This window comes from Lindgomyces ingoldianus (assembly GCF_010093535.1).
Source record: "Lindgomyces ingoldianus strain ATCC 200398 unplaced genomic scaffold BDR25scaffold_60, whole genome shotgun sequence".
NCBI lineage: Eukaryota > Fungi > Ascomycota > Dothideomycetes > Pleosporales > Lindgomycetaceae > Lindgomyces > Lindgomyces ingoldianus.
In genome coordinates this window covers 113,010-136,964 of record NW_022985221.1, presented here as the reverse complement: position 1 = coordinate 136,964, position 23,955 = coordinate 113,010, and the positions used below count along the sequence as shown (strand labels likewise).

General features: G+C 48.6%; 7 protein-coding genes and 1 non-coding gene across 8 annotated transcripts; 4 read left to right on the top strand and 4 right to left on the bottom strand.

Annotated features, from left to right (window-relative positions):
- Nucleotides 1–1,199: 1,199 nt before the first annotated feature.
- BDR25DRAFT_320034 (uncharacterized protein) lies at nucleotides 1,200–1,589 on the bottom strand (the record flags this gene model as incomplete). Its single annotated transcript, XM_033691873.1, has 1 exon — nucleotides 1,200–1,589. One exon carries the CDS (start codon nucleotides 1,587–1,589, stop codon nucleotides 1,200–1,202), a length of 390 nt encoding a protein of 129 aa, XP_033540182.1.
- Nucleotides 1,590–3,198: 1,609 nt separating this feature from the next.
- Nucleotides 3,199–5,409, bottom strand: BDR25DRAFT_307802 (MFS monocarboxylic acid transporter-like protein). The gene has a single exon (XM_033690905.1). The coding sequence runs from the start codon at nucleotides 5,279–5,281 to the stop codon at nucleotides 3,461–3,463; it is 1,821 nt and encodes a 606-aa protein (XP_033540181.1). The 5' UTR covers nucleotides 5,282–5,409; the 3' UTR covers nucleotides 3,199–3,460.
- Nucleotides 5,410–5,581: 172 nt separating this feature from the next.
- BDR25DRAFT_298125 (uncharacterized protein) lies at nucleotides 5,582–7,255 on the top strand. The gene is made up of 2 exons (XM_033689049.1): nucleotides 5,582–6,140; nucleotides 6,192–7,255. Exons 1-2 carry the CDS (start codon nucleotides 5,637–5,639, stop codon nucleotides 6,789–6,791), a joined length of 1,104 nt encoding a protein of 367 aa, XP_033540180.1. The 5' UTR covers nucleotides 5,582–5,636; the 3' UTR covers nucleotides 6,792–7,255.
- Nucleotides 7,256–9,285: 2,030 nt separating this feature from the next.
- On the top strand, nucleotides 9,286–10,230 carry BDR25DRAFT_384635 (uncharacterized protein; the record flags this gene model as incomplete). Its single annotated transcript, XM_033697890.1, has 2 exons — nucleotides 9,286–9,540; nucleotides 9,562–10,230. Coding segments are annotated over 2 exons (924 nt in total), but the record flags the coding sequence as incomplete, so codon positions are not given.
- A 1,849-nt stretch (nucleotides 10,231–12,079) lies between these two features.
- Nucleotides 12,080–14,095, top strand: BDR25DRAFT_384633 (uncharacterized protein; the record flags this gene model as incomplete). Its single annotated transcript, XM_033697889.1, has 2 exons — nucleotides 12,080–12,719; nucleotides 12,786–14,095. 2 exons carry the CDS (start codon nucleotides 12,080–12,082, stop codon nucleotides 14,093–14,095), a joined length of 1,950 nt encoding a protein of 649 aa, XP_033540178.1.
- Nucleotides 14,096–15,266: 1,171 nt separating this feature from the next.
- Nucleotides 15,267–15,375, bottom strand: BDR25DRAFT_t50. Its single transcript has one exon. It is a non-coding gene; the product is annotated as a tRNA-Leu (tRNA).
- A 736-nt stretch (nucleotides 15,376–16,111) lies between these two features.
- BDR25DRAFT_362882 (uncharacterized protein) lies at nucleotides 16,112–16,907 on the bottom strand (the record flags this gene model as incomplete). Its single annotated transcript, XM_033696641.1, has 7 exons — nucleotides 16,112–16,141; nucleotides 16,191–16,228; nucleotides 16,269–16,323; nucleotides 16,381–16,453; nucleotides 16,511–16,585; nucleotides 16,635–16,728; nucleotides 16,790–16,907. The coding sequence occupies 7 exons, from the start codon at nucleotides 16,905–16,907 to the stop codon at nucleotides 16,112–16,114; spliced, it is 483 nt and encodes a 160-aa protein (XP_033540177.1).
- Nucleotides 16,908–18,525: 1,618 nt separating this feature from the next.
- Nucleotides 18,526–21,138, top strand: BDR25DRAFT_329731 (uncharacterized protein; the record flags this gene model as incomplete). Its single annotated transcript, XM_033692476.1, has 10 exons — nucleotides 18,526–18,642; nucleotides 19,465–19,620; nucleotides 19,670–19,735; nucleotides 19,790–19,881; nucleotides 19,942–20,120; nucleotides 20,174–20,334; nucleotides 20,389–20,440; nucleotides 20,489–20,587; nucleotides 20,657–20,746; nucleotides 20,909–21,138. The coding sequence occupies 10 exons, from the start codon at nucleotides 18,526–18,528 to the stop codon at nucleotides 21,136–21,138; spliced, it is 1,242 nt and encodes a 413-aa protein (XP_033540176.1).
- Between the last annotated feature and the right edge of the window lie 2,817 nt (nucleotides 21,139–23,955).

Below are 23,955 nucleotides of genomic sequence, written 5' to 3'. Positions count from 1 at the left end.
CTGTGAATTGTGTACTATAGCCTAGCATCGCATTTTAATTACAGCTATCTAGCATTGTAACCTAGTGAACTTTAGGCTGTGAGATAGCTTCTAGAGTTCTCTAACAGGGAAGATTACCAAGTTTCCTTGAGTGCGCGCCCACTTTGGCTGCTAATAGCCTAGACTCCCGCCGAGTACTCAGATCCTTCTAGATATTGACCTGGCCCTGATGGTCAGTTTAAAACCAGCGTATGGGCGGAAGATTTAGTTGGAGGGCCTTCACGCTTCGTGTCAACACCTAGTAGGTTGGTCATGTCATAGCAAGACGTGCGCGAGCAAACAATATGCTCCAGCGACTCCCTCATCTCCTCCACACGAACCCAATTTCTCTTTTCCCTCTATCCACAATCATTTAGGCATTTGCTTAGTTTCAGTGAATAACATCGCGGTCAACTAAGACTAAATGAAAGCGGTGCTAGAACAGAGGAAACTGTGAATTGTTTAGTAACTGATCTTTTGCTTGCATCTCTTTGTAGAATTAACTAGGAACTGTCTCCCATCACCCGTCTCCGCACTCACATTGCGCGCACAGTATTCCGCATACCTACCGCCATCGCATCTTCTGCGGTCAAGTCGCCGCGCACGACCCTTGAATCCAGCCAACTAGCCTCACTCTATCTGTTTTGTCAGCCTCAAGAGAGCGTAGATGCTGCGTCCGTCATTATTTGGCTCTGCCAATAACCAAAGCACTATATATGCCTACGTTGTCCCACAAATACAATACAAGCCCACATCATATTGACCGAGCGTGGTGCAAATGCGAGTCAACCTCGGCGTTTACGGATAAGGTTGGCGTCATGTCGAGTTTGAATAAATGAGCAGGGATAGGCCATCCTGGCCTATCCTCATAGCGTGCCACTACTCAAGTGCATGCCCTATGGCAGTGGCGGTGGCATATTATATGTCGCGCAGAAGCGGCCTGCTTGCGTTATGATATGAAGAAGAGCCTAGAAGAAAGACTTGCGGAGAAAGATACAGGAGTTGAGTAGGAGAGGTTACACTGCGCAGCAGTACCTGAAGAAATGACATTCAAGACGCGAAGCGCAACTGGCAGCGTACGTCAAAGCAGCGCAGAGATGAGCATGAATCGGCAGCAAAGAAGGAGACAAGAAATGATGAGCTAGAGCTTTAAGAGTAGAATTTGTCAAGCAAACTCAAAGCTACTTAGCATTCTCTTTTGCAGCACGCTTCGCTCGTGTCTCCTTCAGGTCCTTATAACTCATCACCTTTGCCTTCCCTAGAGCTACCGACCCAGTTGATCGACGAACTTTAGCTTCGTTGTTCACTTTGAAAAGAAACTGATTGTAGTCCTGGAGAAGGTCTCTCTCAGCAAAAGATATCTGGGCGGCACTTGCGAGTTTCTGTACACGCCTCTGCAGACGCTGCTTGCTTGTCTTGTTAAGAACAAGAGTATCCTCTTTAACTAGATTATGCAACAACGCAAGTGATTCTGCTGTCACTGGCATTACTGGCGTGTGCAGTAATTCTTCCTGCGTATCAGTCTTTGCTACGCCATCAACTCTTGGAATAGCAAGATTAGCTGGGGGCATTGGGACTTCTGAGTACTCTCTCTAGATTGAACGGAAACAAACCAATTGCGGTCCATCCGGCTTTGATGTTCTTCTTAGTCAAAACAGTATCCCCTGCAGGACTGTACAGATACGTAAAATGCTCTTTACCTACTCTATCTACGCCTCCTTGGTTTAGTCGTTCAACCTAGTCGCAATAGGCAGTCTTAAGCGGCGCGAAGGGTCCAACGTCACATGGCTGAAGCTTGTGGGAGGTGTGAGAAGGGAGACGACACAAGATAATGTTGTTTGCGAGGCAAAACTCTAGGATCTTGAGCGTCTTGTGAGTCCCAAAGCTGTCGCAAATCAGCATTTGTGGTTTTCCACTGGCTCTCTGCCTTGTTTGAGGATTAAATACGCGCGTAAGGAACTCTAAGCTAATCTTGGAGTCATTTTACCCGTTCTCAGAGGGTCCATAATGCCATCTAGGGGTTGAGTACGTGGTCCAGTTGCTTCGGTGGGTCGAAGCAGGCCAAATGATGAGAGGTAAGAGCGCCCTACCATCAGCACTGATACATTCAATAGGAGTCACTATTGTCCGCTTCACACCTACGCCTCTATAGCCTCACAATCCTTACCTACAAGAACTTTAACAGATGCATGGTTAGCATGACTCCTGTCTCGTCCATGTTATAGACTGCTGATAACAGTGAACCACTCCATAATTCTCTCATGTGTGTTATTCCCATGACGTTTCTCATTGATTGATCTAACTATTCTTACTTTAAGCTTAGGGTGACGTTTCTAAAAGGGCTAAGGCTAATTCTTGCCCAGAGGCTTGATCGGTTTGTTGACGTTGACCGCTGACGGGCTACACTAAAGTCTAGAGAACTTATAAACTTGGTTCGTACAAGTTGCCTAAGGCTAGACATAAGTAGCAGGAACTTGACTAGGGCTTGCTCCTCCTCTTGTGCTAGGTACTGCTGGTTCTGGACCTGCTCTTCTCGCGAGGGTCGTCCGTGATTGTGGCGGATGAGAGTAGAGATAGGAACCTTGCCATGTTCTGACCGGGCGGCATATGTCTCAGGCACACCTGCAGGAAGGGCTTACGCCAGCACCTAGCTAGCTCGGTCCATGTCAGTGGTTGTGTTGGTGAGAGAGGGATGGAGCTGTGAGGCCAACGAGTCTTCGCACCCTCAGATTCTAAAAATAACTATCGGGTGGCTAAGCCAAGGGGGAAGCCAAAGCTTCTGGAAGCATGCGCCACGGCTCGAGTTGATTTGGCATAGCGCGGTGTACAATGCAGGCCGCTAAATGTACAAACGCCACTACGTCTGTCCAGAGCGCTCGGAGAGCATGTCCACAAAGGCTGCACATGTTCAAAATCCTAGAAGATCTTCCAGATCAGTAGAGCTATCACTTCAATGCCTCGAAGTATCGAACTATGCCGGTTGTGGTGAACAAGCAGGGGTGTATGGCTGTTGCAGCTTTCAATGCGGCAAACCGAGTCGTCAACAACATACTAAATACTGTTGTAATTTTTATGTTGCAGACTATATAGCTTAAAGGGAGGTTTAAAGAATACTATTAAGCTAATTGCAGCTGTGTGCACTGTTAGTACTAAAGTTTAATTGCTTGAACAAGAAATCTAATTCAGCGCAGGGGGTTGTTCGAACAGGAGGGATGGACTTGAGGTTGCCTCGTAAGATTTTACCACGAGTGCCACGACTAGATCTAAATGCAAACGCTACATATGACATCCCCGATAAAACGCCTTTCGCTCGCTGAAGGTATCACCGACAAAGATCCGGAAGAAAATGCAGTTTTCAAACAACAGCAAAATGCACGCTAACATGACCCATAATCATCAATTTTACAGTCCTTCTCCTGTACAATACATCTGAGGGAGCATATTACACGACGATACCTCTTCGCTTCCACCCAACTGGGCCTCTCCAAGCCCATATCCACAATCCGCACGCTACCCATACAGAGACAGCCATGGCCCAGAACGTGGGGGCATAGCATTTGCTTCCGTAGCAGAGAACGTCGTTGGGGTCGCGCTCGACGCCCGGTTTGTTGGTCCCGGCGGCTCTTTGGTAAACTGCGGCGTAAATGGCTCCCCACAGAGTGGCACCTGCTGCAGGTGTCATGGCGAGGATACCCCAATTTGTGCCGAAGTTCTCGACACCCCATACTACGCTTACGACGATGGGGGTTAAGGAGAAGACAGCACCATAGCCTGCGCCGATAAGGGTTGAGACAGCGGCGAAGCGGGAGGCATGGTTCTGGATGACACCTGATGCGAGGAGGAGCTGGCCTAGAGAGAGGATGAAGGCAAACGTGAGGAGGAAAATGATGCGGGAGACTGTGAATTTGCGTGGCCGAGGCGGAAGGGAGGCGAGAGAGTTATCTACAGATTCCGGCCCTCTGTGGTGCTGGTAGGCTAGCGCCACTGGCGCAAGAATGTCAGACAGTGTGCCAGTGATGAGACGGGCGACAGTCGACGTGATGGCTACGATGGACACATGGGTGGCTGGAGAGGTCCTCGAGGCGGTGTGAGGAGGGCTCAAAGTCCCAATGACGGTGCCGAGGTTGTTGATGAAAGCTTCTCCAGGTCCCGTGACGAGGAAGAAGCCAGCAGCTAGCCACCACATGGATGAATCCGTCAGGTAGCGGCGAGTCTCCTCGTTCAGTAGCCAGGTTTTCTTCCTCGCTTCTTCCTCGGCATGTTGCTTCAGACGGTCGGCCTCGGTTTGCAGGAAGTCGAATGTGGAGTCGGAAAGATCTCTGGTTTCCATAGTGCCGTAGCCGTGGATGCTAGCGGCGCGCGAGAAGAACTCGTTCTGAGCCAGCAAACCTGAGCGTTCCAGCTCCTCGACCGCGTCATCAATCAACCCTTCTTCGTCCACGATCCGGAGCGTGAAGGCACCAATGATGCCTACGCAGAGGAGCGTGATTGCCAGAAACAGGAAGTAGCGAAAGACGTCAACGTCTCCCCTACCTCCATCCGGATTCCGTTCGAACAGAAGTCGCGATCCAACCTGCGATTGCCACATGCCGCTCAGGCCAAACGCAGCGATTGGCACCGCGAGAGCGATGCCCTTGGCATTCCCTCGACCGAAGTTCTTTGCACAAGTGGTGACAGCGGAAAGGTACATGCAGCTGGTGCCCATGCCCACGCCCACGAATGCCAATACCATGACGCCGAACGCCCAGCCGTGGCCCCCGGCCGAGGGAGGAGGGCCACTATGGTAGGCAAACGCAGCAAGGGCATATCCTAGGCCAAACATTATTCCGGAAAGAAACGACGGCACTCCAGGCCCCAGTCGGTCGCACAGGTAGCCGAACACAGACACGGGAAGATACATGCCCAGTTCAGCGCAGATGGAGACAATGTTGACCTGGAACTGCGTATAGTGCAGGCGGGACTGGAAGAGGTGTCCGTAGAGCGAGTATGCCGTGATGCTGCCGGCGCATAAGCAGTTGACGACGGCCCAGACGAAGCTCAGCCACCGCACGAACTGGCGCTGCAGCCTCTCGCGATCGCGCTCCATGATGCCTTCTGCGACCTGCTCGAAGAAGCTGCCGGCGTAACTGTTGTCCTGGGAGGGTCGATTCGAGTCGCTTTCGGGGTCGGGGTGGAGGAGCGGACGTCGGGGAGAGGCCGCCGGCCGGTAGTCGAGCTTGTCGATGCCATTGCTGCTAGTCCTGTTGGAGGAAGACGGAGACATGGCCGGTTTCGGGGCCGCGACACAGTGGCTCAATTAGAACGTCATAGTACAAATACGGCGATTAGAGATGCTGGAGGAAGAATATGAAATTTAAAGGGACGGGAATAGAAAAGGAGCATTGGCGGCGGTATCCAAGGTGCAAAGCAAGGAGCAGCGGTCAAGCGTGGACTGCTTGGTGGTGCTGGCCATGGATGGCGTCAAGCTGTCATGACGGTCGGAGCCTCGCCTATGCTGCAGACTCTGATTCGCGCACCCGCCGATGGCGCGAAACACGTCCTGAACTTTCCCGCGGGCAACAAACAGAAAGGTCGACATCCTCCACCACCCGATAACCGCCCAAGTCGCCGGCCCAGCAATGGCTCCCTCACAGAGTCTCCAGGTGCATCTGTCCCCAGCGGAGCTCTCGTACCTGCGCTCGACGCTGTCGCAGACGCCGCCCATCCGCCTCGACCACTCCAAAGGCCCCAGGGACTTCCGGTCGATGCGCGCCGAATATGACGTCCTGCCCACCGCAAACGGCAGCGCGAGAATCGCCCTCGAAGACGGGCTCGAGGCTCTGGTCGGCGTCAAGGCCGAGGTCGAGAAGTCGCAATGCCATTCCCCACTCGGGCGTCGGGAAAGCCCGCCCACGATTTCCCCCGGCGATGTGAGCATGCTCGACGGCGACGACGAGGATGATGCCGGTGCCGGCGGCCAGAATGCGTGGGTAGAGCTGAGCATTGAGGTCCCAGGCTTCCGCGACGACGACCCCCTGCCTGTATTTCTGGGCTCAATGCTACATGAGACGCTGGTTGCAGATGGACAGCTCACGCACAGCCTCTATATCAACCGGCGCTTCCACTGGAAGCTGTACATTGATGTGCGCCATTTCCCAATTCACCACCCTTACCACATACTAACTCTCTATCAGATACTTCTCCTCTCTCCTCCGCTGTCCTACCCCCTTGCCCTTCTGTCCATGACAACGCATCTCGCCCTCCTCACCACCCGACTCCCAGCGCTGAAGTCCGAGAAGGATGAAGACCCGCTGTTCGATGACGATTGGGCAGCCGCGATCCCTCTCTATCCAAATTGTAAACAAAGTGGCAGCAATGTCGTCAACAAGCCGCCGGTCATCGTTGTGGCCATGGCCGTAGGAGAGAACATCGTCTTCGACCCCTGCAAAGAGGAGCTGGCGGTTGCAGATACTGTGCTTGCTCTCGCGTGCACCGCCTCTCCTTCATCGTCCACCGGTGCTCGAATCGTTGGAATGCGAACCATCGACCCTCCCTCTCACCTCACCCCGCCTGGCATTCCCAATTCGATGAACTCAGCCACTGGAGGCACCGCCCCAACATCAAGCACCAGTGCTCTGACACAGCGGGAGTTGCTCGCCAATTCGGGTGTGTGGATACCGCCAAGAGGCGGAATGAAGAGGACCTTGCTTGCCCAAGTCTCGAAAATGGTCTCTGAAAAGGGGGGAATCGGTGAGGAGGTCATCAACGCCCTAGAGGGAATAGAAGTTGGGTGAAAAGAAACAGTACGGCTCAAATCCTTCTTGATATGACCGTTCCCTTGGACAGAGTGGATCGCGAGTCCCCCGATCTAGGGTGTGACCGCAAGTTATTTTGATCTTGGCTCTTCGCCGATGGGCGGTGCAGCGAACCTTCTTAGGCTCCTCCCTTGGATAAAGGAGCCAAGAAGTATATTGGCAGGTTCATTGCGACGCCGCAAAGGAGCGATTCACGATTTGCAGAGTGTGTACCATGTTTTGAAGCAGAAATATGCCACAGCCTCTTTGATGCCTCGACAACCACTTGCTCCGAGCTCGGATAGTCTCAGTATCTGGCAGCCTTGTCCTAGTGGTCGCATCTGCTCTCTTGTGGCCAAACCGTAAGCTAATATTGTGCAGGGCAAACACAATGACATAACCCAATTTATCTTTCCAATACCCACATAAAGTATATTTCAAACTACCTACTCCAAGATAGCCGCTCGGAAGTCAAGAGTGATCCAATTAAATTCGCCCATTGTCTCTCATCCCCTGAGTGCTCCTTCCTGTCTAAGAAGAAACACTTCATTAATCATCTCATCTTCAAAACTTGACCGAATCCTCCGCTGACAGCCGAAATCCTTCAATACTGCTCAAGGAGCGACATGAAAATATCTTACGAGTACATGACTCGGTTGGACTTTCCAACTCACATATGGATGACACAACGGAGTCAGATTGGTTTTTTTTTTTTTTTTGTTGCCCAACAATGGAGTGTTCGGTTGGCGAGGACCATACAGTACAGCCCAAATCCGTCTCAATGGAATAATCCGGCCAAATTCAACTCCGCAGCTGAACATTGCAAGATGCAGACCCTAACTTTGATGCTCGTTTATCTGTCTACGGATCTACGTAGTGTTTGATGGTTGCCCCTCTTCTCGTGACCCTTGACAGAATAGTGACTTAGTTGACAAGCCTTTCTTCAGCCTTACGAGCTTCCTCAACTAGGCATACTAACCGACCTGAGGCTGAGAAAGAGACAGTCTGAATTTTGTAAAAATGTGGTGGGATGGATGTGATCTCATCTGGTGTGAGTTCTGGATAAACTGGGGTACGTATTTCCATCACCCTTTCACTCCACAAGCTTGTATCTTCATTGACTTACAAACTCTCCTAGACCATTCCGCCATCCATGGCTCAACCCTCACTCTCCCAAGCCAATGGGGCCTGGTGCTGGTGGCCTTCATGGCGCTCTTCGTCAAACTCTCCGGGGGTCACCTATGGGGCACTCTCGGCTTCATCATGCACCAAATCCACGCCTCCCCAAAGCCCCAAGACGATATGTACCACCAGTTCCAGCTTCTCCGTAACACCGAGGGCGAGGCAACATTCATCAACTCCCTCTTTAAAGTTGCCTTTGCGCATAAAGGTGCCCGCTTTGAGGCCTATCGCCTCTCCTCCTTCCTATTACTCCTAGCTTTCATACATAGCGCAGCATCCTTCACATCAGCAGGCCTGTACTCCAATCTTATTGCCATAGCAGCAACCAAGTGCTCGCGCGCCCCGCTTCCTGTGGCATTATGGCCACCCCCTCGCTGTCCAATCTGACCTCTGATGCGGACTTTTACGCCGCGAACGCCGCTATCTTGATGGCGCGCCATGGTACACGACGAAGCGCGACTTATGCTAAATCCTGCTACGGCCAGTATGCCGAGAATTCCACAACCTGTGGGGCATATATCCGGACTACGCTACCATATAATGTGAGCACGAGAGTTCAATGTCCATATCCGGATGACCGTGTTTGCAAAAAGAAAGCTATCACATTGGATACGGAGTTCCTGCGCTCCGACGAACATGTTGGCATCAACACCCACTCCAAAGATGGGTTTTCTTTTCGGAAAGTGGTGACTTGTGTGCCGCTTGATGGAGAGCGGTATTCGGATGACTAGCTAAATGCGACTGGAGATCTTGCGCATGCTGAGATATATCCTCCAGGGACACATTAGAAGGGGTAAAAATTTCCAGGAATGAGAATGGAACCGTATACATATATGATTAGCAATGCCTTTTCAGACGTGGGCTATCAGCCATATAGTCTTAAGTGAGTTGGTTCCCTTGGTGTCGAATCCTCCCTTCTAGACCTTCACATTGGCCACAGTTCTCCTTTTCCACAGGTAACAAGCGTTCCGTTTGACCACTCCTTTTCTCATTCTTCTTTCCTTTTTAGCCCTATCTCTATCTCCCCCTTTCTCTTCCAACCTAAGCCCCCTCTCGTCCTTAAAAATAACCAACCGAACCTGACTAACACAACCGTAGTTGGGTCACATCCTTAACAGTCCCCCGACCCGACACGGCCGTACCCTTCAACCCAATCCCCGCGCTCAAAATCCCAACCGCTGACACCCTAGTCCTTGCGCTTCTCAACCGCGTCGCTTTCCGCGCCAACGTCACTGATCCCTAGTTCACCTCGCAAAACTGCTCTTTGACCATCCACACCTACAAGGGTGTCATCCCCAACGTCTGCCATGCAACACACGTGCTAAGTTTCCTAGGTTGTACCGAACAGTACCAATTCTGCGTTGATGACGCGAAAGGGAAAGGAATAGGACGGTGTTTGAAAGTAGATGGATTATACGCTTTTAACGCCACCAACGACACCAACCAGCAGACCGTCTCTCCTCTCGCCCTCAGCCCCAACCAAAAGGCCGTCGACACCCTCCTCTGGACCGCCCTATGGACCGTCCAACTAAACTTCCAACTCGGCTTCGTCGGCCGCGAGAACCTAGTCACAAATGAATACTTCTAGGACGAAGGTTTCGATTTCGGAATTTTCGCCCCTCTACCTTCTAACCAATGGCAAATCGAAGTCCAAAACTGGATGAACACAAGCTTAGCAGCCATTCAGCGCTCCGCGCTCAGATTCGCGCAGCCTAACAAAGTAAGCTTAGGTCAAGGCACCAGTACATTGCGATATGCGGACGCGCCCCGGGGCCCTGAGATGAGGTTGCTGTGTGAGAAGGTTAAGTCGAGGAGCGTGGCACACACGCCATTTCCGGTCCGGGGACTGGGACTTACGCTGGGATTAGGGGCGGTGATAATTTTGACCAATTTAATGCTTCCGGGGGTGGTGGCAAGGTGGCAGAAGCGGACAGGGAAGGGGGAATACAAGAGGTTAGAGTGGGTGGATGGGTCGGCGTTCCAGCTTCGGCGTATGGCGGCTGAGGGGAGGGGCGTGGGGCCGTGGGAGGGTAAAGAGAATGATGTGCCGCATTTAGTGGAATCTAGGCATGTGTTTAGTCTTACGGGCGAAAGTTTAAAAGTGGGCGGGTATGAGATTGTGAGGAAGGGAGCAAGGGCGGAACTGGAAGAAATTGAGCTAGGGACTATAAGAGGGGTCGGTGGGGGAGAGAGAGAGGGGGGGGAGGGTAGGAATGTAGAAGAGCAAGATGATAGGATTCGGTTGTTATATTCATAGGCTGTTCCTCATTACTATTCTACGGGGTAGTACATTTAAAAGTATATAACAAAGCTTTCCATAAATCCATCCCGATATTTATACTTGCAGTGGATAGGCATTTGTCTGATTGATGTGAGTGATAAGTGTTAGTTAGCCCAAGGCCTTCAACGAAGTCTGTAGGCGTGGGACTTGAATATGTGGAAGCATCATCGGGATGATGTAAGGAGAAAGAAATCACTGACTTGGGGCGACCGTTTGTTAAACTAACTTCGTGGGTCTTCCCTACTTGCTTCCATCTCTCCAACTATATTTGGGAAAGACCCATGTGGGAGAACGTGGAAGGGACTACATTTTACACCTATACCTCCTAAGTGGCACCCGTGAGCGCAATAAAGCTAAGATTTCGACTTTACTTTATGGTATAGATCAACTCTCTCTTTGCGACAGGAGTTTCGGGCAAATATGCTCAGTCCTTAGGATCGTATCGCGTAAAGAGGTTATATTTTCATACCATCTATGAATATGAATACCAAGTTCTGTATTTTGATCCGATTCCCAATGAGAGTTGAGCGAGGACACAAGGCTGCCATTAGTATCTCGGATGCGTGCAGTTTAGATCTTTAATCCTTTATTAGTTACGGCAACCTAGCGAAGTGACAATATTCTCAGCCTCAAGAAAATCTTCGGGAGAGACGGCCAAACACTCAGATTAGCTAGGAAACAGCCCCCCAGATTGCCAATCCAGTATAGACAGGTCGTTTCCCTCCTTTACTATCTCTTCCTGCAGCCGCTTGAGTGCTCTTTGCCTTCGCCGCAGATCAACAGTACGCTGATGCCGAATATACCAGAAGACAATGCGCGAGGTCTTCTCCGCAATTTTCTTTTGTGCTTCGCTGCGCTGGACATCCTCGTACCCATCGAAACGGAATGCGAGGTGCTGGCACTGGACGAGATACGTCGATTAATCCCCGCTACGGCTGCAAGTTTCGTACAATTCCGAATCTTACACCCTCAGTACATCTAATCCTTATCTTGAAACCTGACCTCGTATGGCGCAATGATTCCTTGTAATGTCCGTCCTCTTGTAAATCTGTGACAGTGGCTAGTATCTGCATCCAGATCCTGGACGTCAAAGCCACTGAGAAAAACGCAGCATACCTCAACACCTTTGTGTCATTTGAACATGGAATTAATGACTTCTGTGAGCTTGGTCACTCGTACTGAGTTCTTCAAGGCATTGCACCCTTGGCCTGAGCATATATTTCCGCGTTCTCAGTTCACCTAGCGATTTCATTCAGCCCCGCACCGATTTTTGGTCTGTACCAACCATCAGCTATGACCCCACAATCTTTGACCCGGTCCTTTCTACCCTTTCTTCCTTCCTCTTCCTCTCAGCCTATCTATGAATCCTTGACGCCGGCGCAGTTGTCCATTATTAGCAGGTGCAGTTGCTAAAATAAAATGCGGCGTAGTCCTTGGCATCCAGCCTCCCCAATGTCCAGCCTCCAGCTATCTACCTGCTTTCCAACCTCCACCCTTCTTTCGGACGGCTCAGGAGACATGATCGTATAGTTTAAAACCTGTGAAGTAGTATACGCTACCTTTCAGCCAGCTTTAGACGTAGCATTTGGACGTTGGTCTTCCACAAGTACGACAAATAAATCTAACGCACGCCCCGCTCGTATCTTGTCCAATTAATAAAGACGCATCGGATCCATGCTACGTCTCCTACATAGAACACACCAGGGCTGATGCAGGGGTATAGGTCCTTGCTGCATCTTTCGAGCGTCGGTCCGTAGGATATATTATATATTCATATCTTCATCCCGTAGGCTATCTCTACGAGATTTGAAATATCAGTGAGAAAATGCCTACCGTTGTTCTATACATCCTTTTCAGAGTCGTCACTCTTCTGCTATACAGGCGCTTCTTCCATCAAGCGAGAAGCATACCCACGTCCAAACTTGAACATGACCGTTCGAACGATTCAGAGCCATCGACAAGCGACAATGTTCATCCAAATAATGGCTCTCGGCCTCCTTTCGCCGAAAATCCAATTCCCTTGGACAACCTAGAAACAACAGTTCAAGGGCAAAGGGAGGAGGTTCCTGCTTTTATTGGTCCTATTGAGCAACAGGTTCCCAATACCCCAGAAGCCTCAATAAACAGAAATTCCCAAGCTTTCAGACATGCCGTCCAGGATTTTTCGTCACCTATGCTATTGCCAACCCCCGAAAGTGGCACCTCATCCTCGTCAGAAGAATATTCTGACGGGAATACACCATTGACCCCACCAAGCAAAACAGTCTTTCCCGACGGCGGAAGACACCAAGAAGAGGAATCACCATGGAATGTGAGATCTCGTACAGTAGCAGCAAGAAGTAGGGCGCAATATCTTAATGGCGAGGAACTAGATGATGGCAATAGCACCGAAACTAGACGAGGAAGTTACTTTCCAGGGGCTAGGAGGTTGACATTCCTAGACCAGGCTACGCTCCACCCGAACAGTATGTGCCAGATTTTCATAGCCTTTCAAGGAAATTGCTAAAACTGAGTTTGATTGTTTGAATTAGGTGCGAATGCCCTTCTTGAAGAAACCACAGAACCACTCCTGCAGAACGCGGCGAACGAAACCCAAATTGAAAGCAATACAGAATCCTCAGTATATAGCGGCCAAGCTATTAAAGAGGATCCTTTCGATGATACAAATAATCTGCAAGTCCAGGAGATGGTGAAGAAGGAGAACGCGGAACTAAATAATAAAGAGGCTGAACAAGTAGAAACCGTCCACAATAAGCCTAAAACTACGGCGGACTCAGCTACAATGGAGTCAAAAAAAACCGCAAGAAATAATATACTGGACCAGATAATCCCCTACACGTTCCTGGATAGGCTCAAAGACGATGATAGGCGATGCGTGGCATTGAAAGTAAGACCGCCGCATGCTAGATGCCTCAAAAAGCCCCGTTGGGTTTCTAAAGCAAATAAACCCCTAGAAGATCATTCCTTAACGCTACGCAATCTTCGAGAGCACGTTACACAAGGAAGATTTGACGACTTCGTTAAAGATATCGAATCTATTCTACTGGCGAGAAAATGCTGGTACCATTGCTATGAAACTACAGACAAAGAGAGATTGGGAACGCTTAAGGGATTTCTGAAACGGTGGTCAGAAGCCCAGTCCGGCTCGCAGGACTTAGGATTTCCAACCATTGGTGCCGAAGAATTCTATGACTGGGTGAAGGCAATTTCGGTTCCAGTCAAACCTAAGCGTGATCCGACATCCGACTCAAGCGAGACTAGTTATTCTCAACTCTCTATTCCGAGACCAACGCTTAAACGTAATGACTCATACCCGATTTCAGGTGTCGAGGAGTGGCAACCGGAATGTTGGAAAAATAAAGATGTTAGCCATGCCATCCAGGAGGTCGTGTGGAATATGCTGACGTCAACCGAAGAAAAAGATGGTTACATATACGCATTTTTACACAAGAGCAATACCAGTATCCGAAAAATAGGAACCACTGGAAGTAGCTTGAGCCAAAGGTTGAAAGAATGGAATGCCGGGTGTCAGCGTACATATTGCTATGATCCGATTACTCGGGATTTTCAGATACCTCATGCCAAAAGGGTCGAAAAGCTCATACACACGGAACTCAAAGGATGGCGAAGGCAAATAAGTTGTGTTACATGTAGGACGAGGAGTCAGCTTAAACACCACCGTGAGTGGTTTGAAGGTCCAGTAGAGCATTTCGACAAAGTTATCGACAAGTGGATATCGTGGATCAATAAGCACCCATATGAAAAGGGCTTGAACGGAAGATGGATGCTTACGCACGATGCTAGGTTGAGTCTTCAAGAGATTTGCGAACCATTGCCATAGGAGTCAGGTGCGGCGGTTCCCTCTGCTGGACAGGCACCAAGCCGCTACGAAGATGGCGAGGCGACCGTAAAGCATGAAGCATATAATCGAAGGCAGAATGAAAGGTATAACCTCAGGCCGAAGCATTGAGGTGCGCCAAATACATGCAAAATACTCACCGCCAGAAGACCACAGTTTAATACCTCCCGTGCATCTCTGTTCAGTATCAGTGTTTTAAAAGAGCACAATATGAGTCTGATTTTAAATTTTTAGTACTCACATCAATCAATCCAGAGCGCTCATGTTGTGTTCTATAATCATTCAATCTTTGCCATCACAAGTGAATCACGCTCGTGTAGCTCTACCGTGTATTGTGTTTCAACATCCAAGTGGGAGGGGTGGGACCCCCAAGAAGTTAAATCACATCCTAAAGAGATTCCACCGCGTTCAATGGTGCTCACACGCAAGTTATCTACAGAATATAAAGTCACCCAAGCAGAGAAAACAACCAAGTTAAGAAAATCCTGTCGTAGACTACATACGCACAAAGGTTACTTATTATGGCTAAGATATGCAGTGATTTTTAAGTAGAGCCAGACGAAGAGGAGCTTGACCTGGAGAACATACCTAATGTTAAAGACGTGGTGTCAGTGTGCGCCAGCCTGGAAGGGTGTGCTCGGTGCGGGACAATTCTCGCACCATTTATATGTTCATGTGATTATATCGCACGCAGTGCTTTTAGTTGTTGTTCTTGGCCAGAATGACTTCCTCGACTGATACGACCCGACACCTCTCGAATTTGGCCAGCCTCAGCCGCTGCCTGTCGGAGAGATCAAGCTCAGGGTGTCGGGCATTAGGAAGCTAACTTAACGAAGTCATAAGTTTGCAACCATGCCTACGATACAAATGAAACTTGGACTGCAAGTAGGGAAACGAACCACACTGCGAACTTCCAAACCCTGAACTCAAAAATTGTGCACAACTTCCGACAACGCTGTAACACCTACTAAACCTGATGATCTTATGCAGTTCTTAAAGCAATTTATTCATCAAAGATTCAAGGCTTACTGAGGACTGTTTCGGGCAAATCAGCGGCGGTGCTAATTAATGTTGGCTGGTTTCCGTTTCCGTAAGAGGCTGCAAAGCTGTAAAAAAAAAATTGTAAAAAATGGTAAATGAAAATTACCAAGTATGACAAGAGTGGGATTCGAACCCACGCGGGCAAAGCCCATGAGAATACACCTCCGAAAGAGGTAAGCTTTCGCTTGAGTCACACGCCATAACCACTCGGCCATCTTGTCTTTATGCTGGGATAGTTTTAAGAAATTGGTAACGCTATCTAACTTATATACTTACCCAAATCAAATATTTCTACTCAAAAGGCATTCTTTGCTAGGCGGATTAAAGGTGGAGCCGCGGATATAGGCCACGTGCGCTCTTTTTGCCTAGCTTGCTTGATTAGCAACACAGCTACTACTGTTTGGTATGTAAAATTAATAGCGTACGGGCCATATAGCAAGAACGCGAAAGAAAGTGAATTGATTGAAGCTAATAATGTCCCTCCTACCCTCCAGAGTAGTAGGTGGCAATAAAGCTCCGTGAGTGCGTGATGGAGCTGGCCGGCAAACTCCATCACATGTCACATGATCACTCTAGGAGCTAAGCTAGCGCGCAAGGGTCCTAATAGCGCCGCACAAGCTTTTCTTTCGCGAATAGTGTCAACAGGGGCGACAACATACTTGAACTCTAACTTCGATTTTATCGTGGTGCGGAAATGCAGCCTCATCAGTCACCACAAGCAATTAGTGACTTTCACGCGACCTGTAATTTTTAAATCCTTTGTTTAGATTTTGATTGTGTATTTCTCTCTCCTCAAGTATTTCCCTATAACTTATTCTAGAACTCATATTAAATTTACATCATCCCTATAAGCCATCATATACGTCAACTCACGCTCAAAGACCCGAAAATTAAAATAACAAAAAGAGTTTAGAATCTACCGGGGGAATAGTAACTCGGTCCCTTTACTTATCCCTTCTATTCAAGCTCCTTCAGATCATAGTCATTCTATGCTCTATCTCAAAGTCATATGCGATTAGGTAATTTAAAGCCTTACGCACTTTGGAGCATTCGTGATATCATCCCGGAAATGGACTCATTTGAATACTTCATGCATATTCATCGTGAATTATACCCTCTCCTGGTTTCTTCATGGATTTAAATTCATGTCTGAGTTCAGTGGGATGGTTCTGGAATGGATGGTTCTATAGTTCTAACTTGGTATTGGTTTAGCATTTTCTGGTGACCTTAGTTCCACTATATAATGCATATTGCGATAAAGTAGGGAGCAGATGACTTACGTTCATCTGACTTGATTTTCTCTAGAATACCGATGAGAAACAAAGAGGAACGGTAGAAGGTGCAATACTTTGTCACTTACTCAATTTCCGCCGGCAACTAACAAAAGATGTAGTGTCAATGGATATACGATATGACGAGAGAACCATCACACTCACTAGGCGCCCATTCCTCTAGCAATTGTTCTTAGAATCTTTCCCACCAAGCGGCATTGTGCTGAGGTGATGCCTCATTTAGAGGATAGATTATCGTGAGATTGAGAATTTTCGGAGATATATTTGGAGGAATGTCGTCCGCTAATGGGGACAGCGAAGACCATGCTGTCGTAGTAAGTAACCAGATCCAATAAGTTATTACCCAAGGTTGGAAATAACAAGTTCAAGAGTTTTAGAGCATTGTGAGTTCGAAAATGAGTGTTGATGTGTTGAGAGGATATTAGTAAACTGTTGAAGGGTACAATGGTCCTTAGATCCATTCTTGTCGCCTCTCTTATACCTATTTTCACTCTACTCGATAGCGCCACTTAACACTGTTACCTTGTTATTGTCCGCTCAGTATGATCTTGGTTCGTCCTTAATTGATAGCGATAGTAGATTGCGAGTTAATTTCATGTTTAATCCGGATCCATGTTACTGAGTTTAAACCCAAAATATTGTCTGCAGAGCGGAAATCAAAAGAAAAGAAAAGAAAAGAATTTTAAGAACTCCATGTTGATAAAAACCTTTATGAACAGCAATATATTATGAGTAATCACAGCGAATGTTCCACCAAAGTTCGAACGGGAACATGAATTTATCGCAAAATGCGAGGAGTCAATCATGCGGTGAGCCAAAAACAAGGTAAGTTGAGTAATATCTGAGGAGCGAGAGATCCGGAGGTGGATATAGTGAACAAAGATGCGCTAGTCCCAAATATGTTACTAGTTCGGCTCAAGGATCCACATTCACATGTGGCAGAGCGTCACGTGCGACATAATTTCTCAAGCCTTCGCTGAATGGCCCCCCTGTCCAGATTTTAGTAAGACAGAGAAGTGTTATTGTGCCTTATAAAAAGCTGGTTGCAGTCAGAATTTCGACCAATAGCTGGAAGTTCTGCGCACGGCTTGCACTACCAAGCCCTTGGCATGCACGCCCAAGTCAAAAGGACAAACTGCATTAAAATTCTTAATAATGTATTACTGAAAACAAAGACAAGAGAAGAAATACAGAGGATTGCAGAGGATTGCTGAGTTGCATTGCTTCGAGAATCAAGTCTGCAGACAAGTCTGAAAACAGTAACTTGTTGCTACGTGTTGAGGTTCCATGTGAGTAATGGTCACAATGTCATTAACAGGATATGTATGTAAGTTACTGATAGATATAGAGCCCACCAAGCGAGAGAGCAATTATACATCGATGAATGTGGTGCCGATAGGGGACCAGTTTTGGGACCTGCTGCTGGAATCCTTGTCTGAAGAGGAAGGGCTCGAATGCCAGCCCTTTAGCTTAGCTCCTAGCCCCGTCGGGAAGAAACCATGAATTTCTCGACACGGCGACGTAGGAGGGATAACATGATCGTTCACAACGCATCTCACTTGAGAGTTCTATCATTGAACCTGCTTTGGCTAAATTCATGATATTTCCTTATTGTTCTCATGGTCACCTAGCATCATGGCTCCATACTGCTCACAAAGGCCGGACATTGAGACCGTAGAGCTAGACGTGTTCGTCCCAAGGTGGGTACGAGTGAGGAACTCTGTGAAAGATTCGCACTTCTTTCCGGCCGGTACGCAATAACTTACCACCATATTCTTTTTGTACAGCTTGCGCTTGGCAGCCAGATTGGACTTGCCTCTCTTCCACAATATAAAATCTCGGATTGGATGTTTTTCTGTAGAGAATGGCTCTTCTCTCCAGTTCGCAAGAATAGAACCAGTATAGATCTAGTTACACATTTCTATTCTGATCACCCAAGCTAACATGCTACGAGAGTACTAGTGCTCTACATTGAAAGCGTTAATTCTTCCTGGCCTCCCAGTCCGCAATGAGGTCCTCATCTGCCTTCGACCCTTGAGGATCATTGGCAGGGTCGACCACGGCCTTCGCGTGAATAGCATGGCTGTCCTTATTGGCAGCGTCACGAACAGCCTTGTTCTCTGCGTTCTTGTTGGCCTGAATGATGATCTCGAATTTTCCGTCCCCAAGGTCAGCTCCCCTGTCTGCACGGTAGTTGTACGTCGCATCGTGTAGATGCTTGCAGTCTGAAAATCTGATCTTTAAAATAAGGGAATCTAGGAAGATTTATAGATGATCATGGTAGGCGTCATTCTACCCTCTGTGGGATGGAATCGACGCATGGTATGTATTCGAATTCTAGCGCTTAGCAGAATGAGACGCTGCTTAGAAAACGAGAGGATGAGCGTATTTCGTAAAAGAAGCAAGGCCACCAAGCGAACGCCAGGAGTGTTTCAAAGGCCTACGTGAAAGCCAACAACATCCGCGCCGCGAGTTTGAACCAACCAGTGAGTACCTCCGTACGAAATAATTGTTAAAGGAGGCGTACGGAGGTGAGCGCCAAAAGTTTCCGCTTTGCGCATTACTGTAACTCAGGTACGTCGATAGGGAGTAAATCACACTGATTCAAGACAGGCAGGCCCTCTGTTGCGTTAGCGGGACGCGGGCTACGCGCAGCAGGGTCAGTTGCGGCACGAGCGTAAGCTCGCTTCATGACCACAAGCTCTTTCTATCTCCAGTCTTTCAACCGCTTCTATGTCCGTTCTTGGCCTTCTCCTCCTACGACCTTTCTCCCTCCCTTGCTGTTTACGCCTACCCATCACACCGATCACTGGGCGCTCTTTCTCTACCTTCTGCAATCGTCCAGCGCACGAGTGTGGACCATGGCACTCGCGCAGCAAGATGAACTACATGACTACTTTCTTTCACTACACTTCCGGAAGATGGCTTTAGGGAGAGGAAGAACAATTGCGCGAACGCTATCGCGCATTCAATATTTCCGAACTTCAGAAGGTTGCCGTGGATATCGCAGGGTCCTAGAAGTGGGTCTCTATGATTAAAATAGGCGAAGGAAATTTCAACAAAGTCTTCTGGCTCCAGATGGACGATGGATTGGTCCTGATGGCTCGCATCCCTCATCCCAACTCAGGCCCTCCAAAGTACACGAACGCTTTAGAAGTCGCTACAATGGACTTTGTCAGTCAACCGCTCCCGTCCAGTCCCCGGTGTATAATTATGCATGCAGGCACATTCGATCCTTGACATACCTGTACCCAAGGTTCTGGCTTACTGTGCTACCGCCGATAATCCAGTTGAATCGGAATATATCATCATGGAGGAAGCCTGAGGCACTCAACTATCGGAGGTTTGGGATACAATGGATCTAAAAGATCAATTGGCAATTGTAACTGAGCTTGTCACCATTAACCAGAAGTTTCTCTCCACACCATTAAACAGGTATGAAGCCGCACTGACCCACCAGTTCTCTATAACGACGCTTCTAATGAAACTGCGTAGACATGGTGCGCTCTACTATAAGAAGGACAGCTTTCCTGGGTGTGAGACCGCACAAGTCACTGCTAGCGTTATGGAAAACTTGAGGACAGACGTAGCAAAAAGGTTCGTCATTGGTCCCACAGTTGAGAGGGAGTTCTGGGAGAAACAGAGGGCAAACATGGCTATTGATCGCGGACCATGTATATCAGCTTCCATTATGATGACCTAACAAGGGAATTGACATTCACTGAAGGGACTAGTGCGCGCGAATACGTGGAAGCGATTGGACACCGCGAGATTGCTTGGCTACGTCGCTATGCTGAAGCTTTACTGCCAACTATGGAGCGATGGGGCGCCTCTGAGGGCCAGAGCTGCCCGCAAGCCCATATTAACCTGCTTGAAAAGTATCTTAGTGTTATTGCTCAATTACTTCCAGAACAACCTGAACTACTCGCACTAATGCTATAGCATCACGACCTTCACACTGGTAACCTGTTCATTCATAAGGGGAAAATTTCCAGTGTCATTGACTGGCAGTCTTGCTGGGTGGGGCCTCTCATTCTCTGAGCAAGAGCACCACGGCTTCTTAACTACAACGGCGAAATCATGCTGAAACTACCACCGGCCTACGAAGAGATGCTGGAAGATGAGCGACGCCTAGTGGAGTGTTAAGTGCAGCAGTCCATCCAGGTTTACAGTTACGAACATAAAACTGCCGGCCAAAACCCTCTCTTAGATAGGGTGCTAAGATACCCTCAAGGAAAAATGTTAAGCAACGTTGCGGATTTTGCCTCCACTTCTTGGAACAGAGACATCCTGCCTCTTCGTGACTGCTTGATTTGAATTAAGAGGTATAAAACCCGGCCTGCACTTTACTAGTAGTATATGGACACTGAAGACTGCTCTAGAGATTAGGAAGACCACGCTGACTTAAAAACCTCTTGCCTATATCATTTCTCTGTTGAAGAGGTTCTTGAAAGCCACTAAGATGAGGGTAGCTATAACGATATAAGGGACTTTTGGGATGACTTAAAAGGCAGAGTAGACGATACCAGCTATACCACCCACGAGTTCTTTGATGAGGCTGTGGCTCTCTTTTCCGGTCTACAAGAAAATGGTCTGAAGACGTTAGAAGGCCAAGAGCTCAAAAATTTTGAGGAGCAGACGCGGTGGGTGCTTGATCATGTGAAGAATAATGGCAGCCAGCCAGCCATCTGACATTGTCATCGAAGACAATCTTCGTGACGATCAACATAAGATGTGGCACCCCACATGTGAATCCACAGTTGGTGTTACCGTATGTGTACCTATAGTCTGCGTTTGTTGTGAGGAATTTCCGCTCTATTTGGGATTTGAAGAAGAGAAGGTCATGCATAACCTGGCAAAGTTATTTCCTGGGAGCCCTTAAGCATCTTATTGTCATCAACAGACAAGGCTTTGATGGTGATGCTGCTTTGGCTGTCCGCCATTGTGGTGTTTGGAGAAGATGATGCCACTTGCGCAAGAAGAGGAAGGTGTCTAGGAGAAGAACCAACACGTCTGATAGCAGAACTATATAGCCTTGACTGAAGAGGTCCATTTTCAGGACGAACGGGGCCGAAATCAATGATTGGGTAAGCCAGGTCAGAATCTAGACGAGAATTTGAACGGGTTTCAGGCAGACCTAACTCAACGTGATATTGAGGAGTTTTTTGCCGGTCCAAGAGGAGCACCCGGCCTCAAAATTTTGCAAAATGCCTCAACTCATGTGATATACGATCCCGCAAGATTCATTCGCGATGCGGAACTCAAGCTGCCAGTATACTCTTGCACCATCGCATGGATCACCGAGCAACAACAACCCAACGAAGAGCCCAGACTATCTGTTACGTTCAACTATATGGATGGGCTTTACCGTAGTGTTCAGACCAAGACCCAAGCCGAACCTGATGACAGCTCCACCGCTCCGCGCTGGGTAGGCACTGGCTAGACGGTTTACAACGAACGAAGCCTGCCAGTCTCCCAATGGGAACCATTCTTCGATGACACCCACCAGTTTACATCAAATAGGCGAGTGGGCGTCTCGTCAACATATATGTATGATGCCCTTGGCCGACAGATAGCAATTCTTAAGCCCGATTACACCTTTGGGAAGGTTGTCTACCCTAATGCATGGTCACAGTCAAATTTTGATGCAAACGACAACGTCCTCTCGTCGGATCCTCGCCGTGATCCAGACGTCGGCAGTTATTTCAGATCACTTGACCGTTCCGAGTTTCTTCCCTCGTGGTATGACGAATGCATGAGTGGTCGCTTGGGCTTCGAAGCATTAGAGGCGGCACGAGGTGCTGAAGGACATTCCAACACCCCACTCGTCATCCATTTTGACTCGCTCCAAAGGCATATTCTAGTTCAACGCGACCTTGGCCAAGGACAACTAGTTAACGTCAGTGCCGTATTCGACATTGCTGGCAACGAAACCGCCGGGTACGATGCCACAGGAAGAACTGTTCATCAAACGACGTATGATCTACATGGCGCTCACTAAGACAAGCAACAATGGACGCCGGCAGGCGCTGGATGCTTTACGATGTCTCTGGCATGCCACTGTTCTCCTGGAACGGACGTTATATCCGATGTCGAGAAGTCTATGACCCTGCCCGGAGACATGTCGAGACGTGGCCTCAAGACCGGAATGTATCGCCCGACCAGTCGGAGAAACTGCTCGTACAGAAAGAGCATGGAGAAGTCGCCCCTCAGGCGCGCGAGCGCAATCTACTTGGCAAGGTTTGGAAACTTAAGGATCAGTCGGGAGTCCTAACCACAGAAAACTGTGATTTTAAGGAAAACATACTCTTGAGTCGACGTTAGATTTTACAGAACTACAAAGACACCCTGGACTGGTCATCAAATCCCGCCCTCGAGCCTGGAGAATACATCTCAAAGACTGCTTACGACTCGGCGAAGCGCCCCATCATGTGTACATATCTGGATAATACTGAAATGGCCTATAAGTACAATATTGCCGGCCAAGTTGAACAAATCATGGGCAATGTGCGCGGAGTTATGGGCGATGACGAGCGCTCATGGCAAAAGTTCGCCACTGCAGTGAAGCGCGATGCCAAAGGGAACATCGAGGAGATTAAATATGGCAACGGTTCCACAACGAAGCTCAAATACGACGCTCAAACTTTTCGTCTCCGCCAGATATATACTGTGTGGTCTGATTCTTCTACTGGATCCACCGTTCTGCAGGATCTCACATACACTTACGACGCTGTTGGAAACATCACACACATTCGAGATGACGCCCAGCAGACGGCATACTTCAGAAATGATGTTGTCAGGCCTACCTGCGCCTGCAAATATGATGCGCTATACCGCCTGATTGAAGCCTCTGGACGGGAGCATCTTGGTCAGACCAACGGCGTCACGAATGCCACAACACCTGCAGAGTGGGACAACTCTTTTCAATCCCGACTCAGCAGCCCTGGTGATGGCAATGCTATGGGCAACTACACACAGCGGTTCGAATACAATGAAATTGGTGCTATCCAGAAGCTCGCTCATTCCGGCGCTCGCTCCAACGGGTGGACCCGCACCTACAAGTACGATACCAAGAGTCAGTTTGACCTAGGCCAGTCTAGTAACCGTCTCACCTCGACTGAAGTACATGGGAAGATCTCGAACTATAGTTATGACGGTCGAGGTAACATGATATCCATGCCACATGTGCGAATGCAATGGAATCACAGGGACCAACTATCAGCAAGCTCGAACCAAGTCGTCAACAACGGCACTCCCGAGACAACCTACTACATATATGACTCGTCCGGGACTCGTATACGAAGGGTTACCGAGAGCATGTCCACTGAAAATACGCAATCAAGAGTCATCAGAGACCGCATCTATCTTGGGAGCATTGAAATCAACCGCGAGTTTTCTTCACAAGACTCCAGTTCCATCGTAGAGAGACCCACTCTTAACGTTCAGATGGGGGACAAGCGGGTCTCCACGGTCGAAACTCGCACTCTGGGGAAAGATACAGGCCCAGAA